At 39.6% G+C, this 10,623-nt stretch overlaps 1 protein-coding gene across 1 annotated transcript; it reads left to right on the top strand.

Annotated features, from left to right (window-relative positions):
• Window positions 1–153: 153 nt before the first annotated feature.
• On the top strand, window positions 154–9,386 carry LOC113809614 (uncharacterized protein DDB_G0287625; the record flags this gene model as incomplete). Its single annotated transcript, XM_027361256.2, is given in 2 exon segments — window positions 154–651; window positions 6,858–9,386. Coding segments are annotated over 2 exon segments (514 nt in total), but the record flags the coding sequence as incomplete, so codon positions are not given.
• Window positions 9,387–10,623: the final 1,237 nt, after the last annotated feature.

Here is a 10,623-nt window from a genome sequence, read left to right as displayed (position 1 = left end):
TTTTCATTTACATAAAAGGTGTATTATTGTTTTAAGTAACTGAAGAAAAACATTGTAAATAGTAAGAATATAGATAATATACAGTATTATGCATAATTAATGGGTGTATCAATTTACATGTTCCTTATACAAATTTTTCTTGTCTATTCATAGAAGGCACAGGTCGCCCTCCAGAGGTCGTGATAGGGACTACGAGCCCATGGACAAATTTAGGCACCGCGACAGTGACAGAAGCAGGCCATACATTAGTGAAAGAGAGAGGCCCTTTGGCAATGATAGGGACCGTCCCTTCAGCAGTGACAGAGACCGACCCTACAGCAACGACAGAGACCGACCCTACAGCAATGACAGAGACCGACACTACAGCAGTGACAGAGACAGACCCTACATCAGTGACAGAGAGAGACCCTACAGCAGTGACAGAGACAGGTCCTACAGCAATGACAGAGATAGGCTTTACAATAGTGAAAGAAACCGGCCATACAACAATGACAGAAGTAGGCATGAGGATGAAATTAGCAGTTTCAGCAACAGAGACAGGAGTCCCAGGCCAGGTGGCAGAGGTTTTAGTGGAGGGTCAAATGATTTCAATTATCCCACGCACAGAGACGGCAGCTTGGAAAGGATGTCATCCTTACTTGGAACGAAAAGGTAAGCAAAGAAACAATTTTTGGTCTTATAGCTTTATAGTTTGGAGAAATTGAGTCTATATTTGTAGATGTGCATTTTCTGTAGATACTCTGTTGTGCCTCTTAACCCTATGGATCCGGTTGCATGATGGAAAGCAAGGAGCTGAAAACCTGGGCAATGGGTTACATAAGTGGCCAATATACTGGGCAAGTGGTGTGTAGGCCGAGTGCGCACAAACACCTATGAGCGGTGACAAGACTATGTCTCCCCTTTGCAAAGTTATTTTGTGTAAACTTTTTTAGCATTATTGCCATTTTCCATTGTCCATATTTGTCTCTTGATTTGCTTTATCCAGATGGTAATTACTTTTCCTAGCACAGACTCCATATCATCTCTCTATGTAGGAAAAATCTCCATGTAAGAAAAAAAAAAGAGAAAAAAAGGAAAATTTGGTTATTTGTCACATATCTCATTTTTTCATTTTAATTTTACGTAATACAACTGGTGCCAGGAATATGGTGCGCAGCATGGAAATTGCGTCTTCCCCAGAGCTGGCGCTCTTCTAGTCACTGTTCATGCACGTTACACTCCACATTCGTTTATCGATGGGAATAATGCTAAAGCCCCCTTCTAAGCACCAAATGAGTGAAATAATGCTCCAAGAGGTTTGTGCAGTCATGGCGAGTGTTTTTCCTCACCCTGGCCTTTGCTCATCATGGCAGTTCGCGTTACCAGTGCCATGGCCAATTTGCCTGGTTGATGGCATGTTTACATCACCTGCCCCTTGGCTCATGTTTTTCTGTGAAGTGTCCGCAACATCATCCAGGTCCAGTGAGTTAATATACTTGGCACTTAGTCATGGCAACAAGTGGAAAGTACATGAAATGTTATACAATACAAGAATTAGATTACTGTTTTCCCCATTAACTCCTGAAGACTGCATTTCCACATCCCTCCCTCCCCTGCCCTCAGCCACAATAAAGCCATTGACACCAGGAGAAAGCATGAACTGCCCACTATTTGCTCTTTTTTTCTGTCCTTACAGTCATCAAGGAATCAGTTTCAAGGTCAACTGACCTCACCCATTTATTCCATTCCTTGAATTTTTAAGAAAAAAAAAAAAAAATGTTTTTATTACTGATTTTTTTATTAACCTAATGCTGGCAGGAAAATGTTGTGTTCTCTTTAATATTGTTTTGTTAAATGTTTCTATAAATAGATGGCTCTGCCAGTGCTTTGCCACAAAAGAGTCAATTAGTAGATCTTGTGACTTCACCTTTCCTTTAATTAGCGGGAAAATGTTTTTTTATTGTTCTTGACATTTCTAACAGCAGTATTATACACTAGAAAATATAAAAAATCAATGAAAAAGGTAAACAGGTGAAACAGGTAGTTATTGTAATTCGTTCATTGGTGACTTAGTACTTGTGGAGCCATCTATATGTAAAAACGATTACTAAATCAAATACGCAGTTGCATGTACGCACATGCCATCCCCGGTGGCATGTGGTTAATATTATTGTCATGATAATAATGATAGGACTAATAATGACAATGCTCATGATAGCAAGAGAATTTTTTTCCTGAAAATTCAAGGAATAAGGGAAGGAGGTGAGGTCAGGTAGGGCTTCTGATTGACTCCATGCCAAATAAGTACTGGAAGAGCCAACTTTTTGTAAAATAAGAAAAAAAGAAAAAAAAATCTAATAAGTAAATAAATGAATAATTGAATGAAACAAGAATCAGGCCAGTCACAATAGGAGCCACTGGAACTATACCAATTAAGGGTTCTGATTATGCTCCTTGAAGGTCGTGGAGAGAATTGAAAAGAAATGCATAAATCGAAGGGTCCATCAGCACACTTCAGAGAATTCCAGCATGACTGTCACCATTGATCTGTCCAAGAACTCATGTGATAACAAATCAGAAACAGGAAGTGACCTGGAAAAGAGAAATTACAGTAATGTTGAGGAAAGCATATAAGGGGATCGTCTGCTATGGTTATTAGATTCGTTAAATTGAAGTTACTTTTTTTTCTTTTCTTTTATTTATTATTATTTTTTTTCCCTTAAAAAAAAAATCCCCATTTTTTCCTCATTTTTCTTTCTTTCTTTTCCCCTCTAGTGCTTAGAGAGTATCAAACAAATCAATTAATAAAAAGGGCACCAAAAATATAGATGTCGTTTAAACAAAAATTGTATAGACTGAGGCAACAACTTAAATCTGTAGAAAAAAAATATCAAAAAATTTTCATAGAATACCATAATGTAGTTGGATTTACAGAATGACAATATCCATTTATTTTTTAATAATCTGTTCATTTAATGAATATTGCTTATCACCATCATTTATACAGTTATGATAATGAAATCATATGTTTTTGAATTTTTAACAATTTTTGCTAGAGAATTAATCTCAAATGGTGAAAACCCCATGTAGATTGGTAAAAAAAAGTGTGGATCTTGTATGAAAAATGTGGCTAAATCCCCGTTCTTGAATATCAGCATTTGAAAGGGGGGGGGGGGGGCACTGTGAGAGTAGACACTTTTGGGTTCCTCCTCTCCTTCTCCCAAGCTTGCTTTTGCCTTTGCAGCTATTGACTTCCTCTTACAGGAGTTTTGCATCTTTAGCACACTAATAAGTGTGTCACTAAATTCACTTATAAAGAAACAGGGCACTATCCAACACAATGCAAAATTAGTGCAGGCACTAATATTAGTATGACAATTAAGCATTGTTAGCAGATGCAAAAGATGTAGGATCCAGATGACGTGGCCTCCAAGAGATTTGCATACTTGTGGTGAACCTTTTCCGTCACCCATGACCGCAAGTGCGTGTCACCCTGCCCGCAGCCATTTTCACTCAATACAGCATGTTCATATTGTAGCCGACCCCCACAACCTGCAGTGTAGCATACTTCCCCCAGGTTGGGTCCAGGTCCACAGCCTGTCATCTTGCCCTCACCATCAGCAGCTTCTCGACGACGCATACCAAGACCTGATTGGTTGACCACGGACACCTCATGGCTCGCCTATTGGACCACAGGCTCCCCTCGTTCCTGGGTAGCTTACACAGCTCAGACCCACTTAAGCTCCCACACCCGGGCCGTGTTCATCACTCAAGATCCTCCAGCTGAACAAGACACAGCCAGCAGCAACAAGGCCTACCCAGGCCTTAGCCGACGGGTGAGCCACCCCGGCTCTCCCAGGCAATCTCCAGCATACCAGACATACCTGTGGGCACTCACACCTACACACAAAAGCTCCTTAAAGAGATGATTGACACCAGTCTATGGCGGATACAAATCCATTGCCATACTGGTGACTTTCTGGAGTGACACAAATACCCAACCTTCTGGAGTATCACGGTTATCGCTCGCTCGCTTAGCTCCCTCACTGCAGGGGGAGTACCTGTAGCCGACCCCCGCAAGCTGCAGCGTAGCATACTTCCCCCAGGTTGGGTCCAGGTCCACAGCCTGTCATCTCGCCCTCACCATCAGCAGCTTCTCGATGACGCATACCGAGACCTGATTGGTTGACCACGGACACCTCACGGCTCGCCTATTGGACCACAGGCTCCCCTCGTTCCCGGGTAGCTTACACAGCTCAGACCCACTTAAGCTCCCGCACCCGGGCTGAGTTCATCACACACGATCCTCCAGCTGAGCAAGACACAGCCAGCAGCAACAAGGCCTACCCAGGCCTCAGCCGACGGGTGAGCCGCCCAGGCTCTCCCAGGCAATCTCCAGCACACCAGACATACCTGTGGGCACTCACACCCACACACAAAAGCTCCTTAAAGAGATGATTGACACCAGTCTATGGCGGATACAAATCCATTGCCATACTGGTGACTTTCTGGAGTGACACAAATACCCAGCCTTCTGGAGTATCACGGTTATCGCTCGCTCGCTTAGCTCCCTCACTGGAGGGGGAGTACCTGTAGCCGACCCCCGCAAACTGCAGCGCAGCATACTTCCCCCAGGTTGGGTCCAGGTCCACAGACTGTCCTCTCGCCCTTACCATCAGCAGCTTCTCGACAACGCATACTTAGACCTGATTGGTTGACCACGGACACCTCACGGCTCGCCTATTGGACCACAGGCTCCCCTCGTTCCCGGGTAGCTTACACAGCTCAGACCCACTTAAGCTCCCGCACCCGGGCCGAGTTCATCACTCATGATCCTCCAGCCGAGCAAGACACAGCCAGCAGCAACAAGGCCTACCCAGGCCTTAGCCGACGGGTGAGCCGCCCCGGCTCTCCCTGGCGATCTCCAGCACACCAGACATATCTGTGGCCACTCACACCCATACACAAAAGCTCCTTAAAGAGATGATTGACACTAGTCTATGGCAGATACAAATCCATTAGCATAATGTTACCCAGATCAAAGGGGTTATATGATACTTCTTGTTATTATTATTGCACTTAGCTATGGACTACCTGGTGAGATGATATGGAGCTTGTGAAAGGAAACCGTCTATTACCATATAGGTAAAGCAAATCAAATGAAAAAATAACATTGCAAAGAGGAGGCATACAGAGTTTTACCACACTTAGTATTATTATTAATATTATTATTATTATTATTATTATTATTATTATTATTATTATTATTATTATTATTATTATTATTATTATTATTATTATTATTATTATTGTTATTATTATTATTATTATTATTATTATTATTATTATTATTATTATTATTATTATTATTATTATTATTATTATTATTATTATTACTATTACTATTACTATCACTACTATTATTATTATTATTATTATTATTATTATTATTATTATTATTATTATTATTATTATTATTATTATTATTATTACTATTACTATTACTATTACTATTACCACCACCACCACCACACCACCACCACCACACCACACCACACCACACCACACCACCACCACCACACCACACCACACCACACCACACCACACCACACCACCATAACCACAACACACCACACCACCACCACCACCACACCACACCACACCACACCACCACCATCACCACACCATCACCACCACCACCACCACCACACCACCACCACCACCCCCACACCACCACCACACCATCACCACCACCACCACACCACCACCACCATCACACCACTACCACCACCACACCACTACCACCACACCACCACCACCATCACCACACCACCACCACACCATCACCACCACACCACTACCACCACCACCACCACCACCACCACCACCACCACCACCAAGTGTGTTCGTCTAGCAATCTTGCAGACCTGCGTTCAATTCCACGAGCCTTCAGGCTAGTACAGTGGTAACGTGTCGGCCTCTCATCCGAGGGGTCGGCGGTTCGCGCCCCGTCCAGGCGCGAGAAGTTGCAATTGTCGCCCGGAGGTTACTGCTGTGGCTGGGCACCACGGTGGGTAAGGACTAAGCTCTGTCGCGTCAGCACTCGCTTGACACACGTTGATCGAGTCGACATTAGTCGGCACAGGCCGGGCTCCCCCATAGCCCGGGCGAGGCTCAGCTTCGCATATCGGACTTATCCTTATCAATTCCACGCCCGGCCAAAGGTAACCCTGGCCATTCCTTGCACATAGGGGGAGATTTGGGCAAAATAAAACAGATAGTATGTCACAGCAAAGAATATCCATTGTAACAAATGGAATTAAAACTAAATCTTTTAAAACAAATTTTAAAGCTTGCTGCTCAAGTAAGCCTATTCTGACATTTGTGTTGGGGAGGGAGGGACAGTTGTACTCTGTGTCATTTCTGCATAAGGTAGTTTCCCAGTTCAAAAATTTTTGGACATAACTACTTAGTTCTGCAGGATGAAATGTTAAATGTTGGTCTCATGGTTTAGAGAGATTATAGAGAGAGGATTGGGTGGGAGGAAAAGCCTTCCATACTTGCAACCAAAGGCTTAGTGGGGTAGCATTGGATATTGGGATGTGTGTGTGTGTGTGGAGGTGGATTAAGATGGTCTTGAAGCTGGAGAAAAGTTGCTAGATTGTACCAGATATGTTAGTTCACACTCACAGTGTCCCATACAAACCAGTCTGGTAGAACAAGCTGCCAATTTTTAAAAGTTGCTCTGTCAAGGCAATAATATGGTCAAGTAAGGCTTTTTCTTTTCTTTTTTTTAGTGGGAATGCAACCTTTTATCAGTTTTAAGTTTGTAAGTGTTCCATTTTAATTATTTCTAAAAAATATGATTCACTTTACAGGTCATATGACTTCTGAGGAAACAAAGAAGAGTCACCCATAAGAAACTTGCAGTAACTTTCATCATGAGAGGACCCATAGTTAAAGGTCTTGTATCAGCAATGAATGGACCCAAGTTAAAGGTCTTGTACCAGCAATGGATGATACTGCTTCAGTGATGAAATTCATGTCCTTATAGAAAAGTATTTTCGTTATCTTTGGTTTTGACATAATGGTAATAATTTTCTTTCATCTTAAGTAATGGAATGTTAGTGGTTAGGTTATGTAGTTCCTTAGTACCCTTGTTTTGTTTTGTTTTTACATATTTTTTGTTTTTCTTACTTTCAATATTACTATTGTATTCACATTTTTATAAGCTGCATCTTTTTTTTCATTTAAAATGTAGCATAGTTAGTTTTACAATTGACATAAAGTCTAGTGAATTCTTTGGTGATTTTTTTTATACCATCCTAGAACATTATTTTTACATTAGTGCAAATAAATGCCACACAAGTCATCAATTTGTATAATAAATACACAGGATAATTTCATATTAGTCAAAGACTGTATTGCTTGACACCAGTGTTAACCCATTGCTGCAGAGGATGACACGTACACACTTCATGCCCACAATGGGCTTAATTTATTAATTATTTATATTGATGCTTAGTCACCAATGAGTGTCACTAGTATGACCTATCTCAACTGTAAACCCTTTTCCTTGATTTTTGGAATTATTTGACTTTATTTTATATTGCTATTAGCATTGTTAACAACACTGTTAACAAGTGCTTGTGAAGCCATTGATGTGTAAATGCATTTCACAAAATATTACTGTGAACATCACATTTTCCTGGCTGCATTGGGTTAATAGTCTTTCTGGTAACATCCATATTTTAAAGTTCCTTTAAGGAGGGAAATGGTGGTTGCCATTTAAATATAATATAATGAAAGTGGCAATTTTGATATCAGTAATGATTTTAAGAAATAGTTACATGTAAGCTCAAACAGTTAGCAAGTCATGAGGAAGTGATATGTATAAGTAAGGGAACAGCATATATTCAGGAATAATTAGATGGTAATCAAAGACTTCACCATGAATTTCTTTTATGAATTTTATTTGCACAATGATGGCATTTTAGGACTTTTTATGCTGTTAATAATGATGTAATTATTGTTGACATTATAATTCTTATAATGGTATTAATACAAATAGCAATAAAGAATAAAAAAAATAATATTGCCAAAAATCAAGGAAAAGTGTGAACAGGTAAGCTAGGTAGGTTTAGTATTTGACTCCTTGTTAAAGAAGCACTTGTGGAACCACCCAGGTGCAAAGGCAATCAGGAAAAAAAAAGACAGTGGGCCTGGCATGTATTCTTGCCATCCTAGCACGACTTTGTACATTGGCCTTTCCTCTTTTGTGGTACAGGAGATGACAGAGGATCTTTCAAGTCCATAATGCATTGTACAGGTATCCCTTGTTATTGGTAAAATTACAATGGTTATCATTATTCGGAATTTTCAGTAAGTGCCTTGTTAGCTACATGTGCACTATTGGTTAGTAAAATTGATAACATAAAATGACTGAGGAAATGACTGAAACGTGAGAGAGCGCGAACTATTCTTTATATACATTCATATATTTTACATAAACTGAATGTTATTTGGAATACTGGTATTTTATGATAGAGATTTAACCCAATTTGTTTTGATTACATACTGATGGATTTCCTAGAAAACTCGTTATCTCTGCATATCACAGTTTGTCATGATGATATTGTCACATTCATAAAAAAGTCAGTCTGTGGAGACCATCCCCCAAATGATAGGACAATGTGGTCATTATGGCAGCTCCTCTTCTTCTTCATGAACAAAAAAATTCTTTGTAGTAGGGATATGTCATTTGCCAGTTGATGTTTTATTTTATGTTCATCCAGACCAAAATAATTAAAATCCTAACAAACATATTTTTTGGTCATGTTTATTAATTACTAAATATATATATAAATAAATATTCAGAAATAAATACAGTTTAGATTAAAGTATTCATTGCTATATATTGATCTAGATATTTTTCATTACAAACACACCCTGCAGTTTGTGTATACAATTATGGCATGATTGTATTGTAATTGTGGCTACAAAGCTCAGTATTAGATAGTGGAAAAACTATCTGTGGACCTGTAATTTAAATCATATAATCTTTAGTTGTTAAACTTCATAGATTTGTAAAGAGACTATAAATAAAAAAAGTTTATTTATATTTGTCTGTATTTGGAGTTAAATTTAAAAAGAAAATGTTTTCTGTAAAAGGAGGTCTTTTTATTTTAAGAAATAAGGATGTTTATGTAAAAGAAGGAAGTGTCTACAGCTCACCAACATGGGCATTTGCATTGTAATATCACTGAAATACCAACTTTAGGTAAAGGAAAAGAACATGGGTGAGCATCCTTTAATTAGTGTTGTTTTTCGTAAATTTTACATTAATCTTATTTTTGAATTAAATAAATGTTATACTGTAATATTTTCAGTCTAATAAAAGATTAAAAGAATTTCTTGATTGTTATATTTTTATAACACCACAGAAACTTTTCTCTAGCAATTTTTCTCTTGTAACTAGGGAAAATCTCAGGGTCATTGCATAGTGGCAGTGGTTATCCCAGAAGTATAATCTAGGAATGCCTGTAGGAATCATAATGCATATCTGAAGAGGCATAACTGCAGCATCTGGTAAATTTATGAATACATTAATTTTGATATATATGTAAAATAATCATGATAGATATCTGAAGAGGTGAGACAAAATTTGATATCCCCAATCAGTTGCTCATTGTTGTCGTGGGAGGGGCTTAGGAGTGACATTAGATGCCAAAGGTTATACAGTTATAGGATAGGGAAAAGGGTAAAGGGGCGCAAATGCAGTAAATCAGAGATTAGTAAAGGGTTAAGGGCATAGGGCAATTGGATAAAATAGTGTGTTGCAGGGGAAGCTATACGAACCTTGTGTATGGAAAATGGCAAAAGAGCTATTATGAAATAATCAGTAGGTAAAACAGTTAGAGATGGCTGTTGGAGAAGTATTAGGAGAAGAATCTGGGGTATGAGGTAAGGGGACTAGGAAAGGTGGTGAAGTATCTGGAAAAGTGCAAGGAGGGGAGGGATCTGAAGATGTTTGGATTTTGGCCACCCTGCCAAACACTGTTGCTCCACAGCCTGTTGCCCTTGATGTGCCCAACCTGGTCATGACCATAGGCTATTTGATGAAGGGGTGAGCCTTAATGCCCCTACTAAGGGTTAACCATCATTATTGGCCATGTTGAGCCTGAAATAAGTGGGGGAAAAGAAAGTCTACCCCTCAGGGTCCCCATAAAGGGTCAGAGCTTGGTGATTAACCAAGGGAATACCATGCCTATGGCTCCTGGAGGCCATGCATTACTGATATAAAATCCGCCTTTCATCCTTTTAGCACTGCTCTCACATCTTAGGAACCGGACAGGAGACGAAGAAGAGATAGAAAAGGAAAGGAGAAGAAAAACACATGCAAAATTAGATGAGGCAAGGGATGAGGTCCAAAGGTAGGGGTAATCTCCTACCTTGGGCCTCATTTTCCGTCTCCTAAGCCCCCACATCAGCAATGGCAATAGATTTTTTTTTTGAGTGAGTGAGTGAGTTTGGTCACAATGGGCAGAGGAGCTAAGTTTTAACATACAGATTGATTATCTATTAATATATATTGTCTGTATGTTCCAAAATCACTGATGTAAAAATAAATAAAATAATAAGTTC

The sequence above is a fragment of the Penaeus vannamei genome, chromosome 20 (genome assembly GCF_042767895.1).
Source record: "Penaeus vannamei isolate JL-2024 chromosome 20, ASM4276789v1, whole genome shotgun sequence".
Lineage (NCBI taxonomy): Eukaryota > Metazoa > Arthropoda > Malacostraca > Decapoda > Penaeidae > Penaeus > Penaeus vannamei.
Note: the sequence above shows the minus strand (reverse complement) of the source record. Positions and strands in the feature narration are given on the sequence as shown.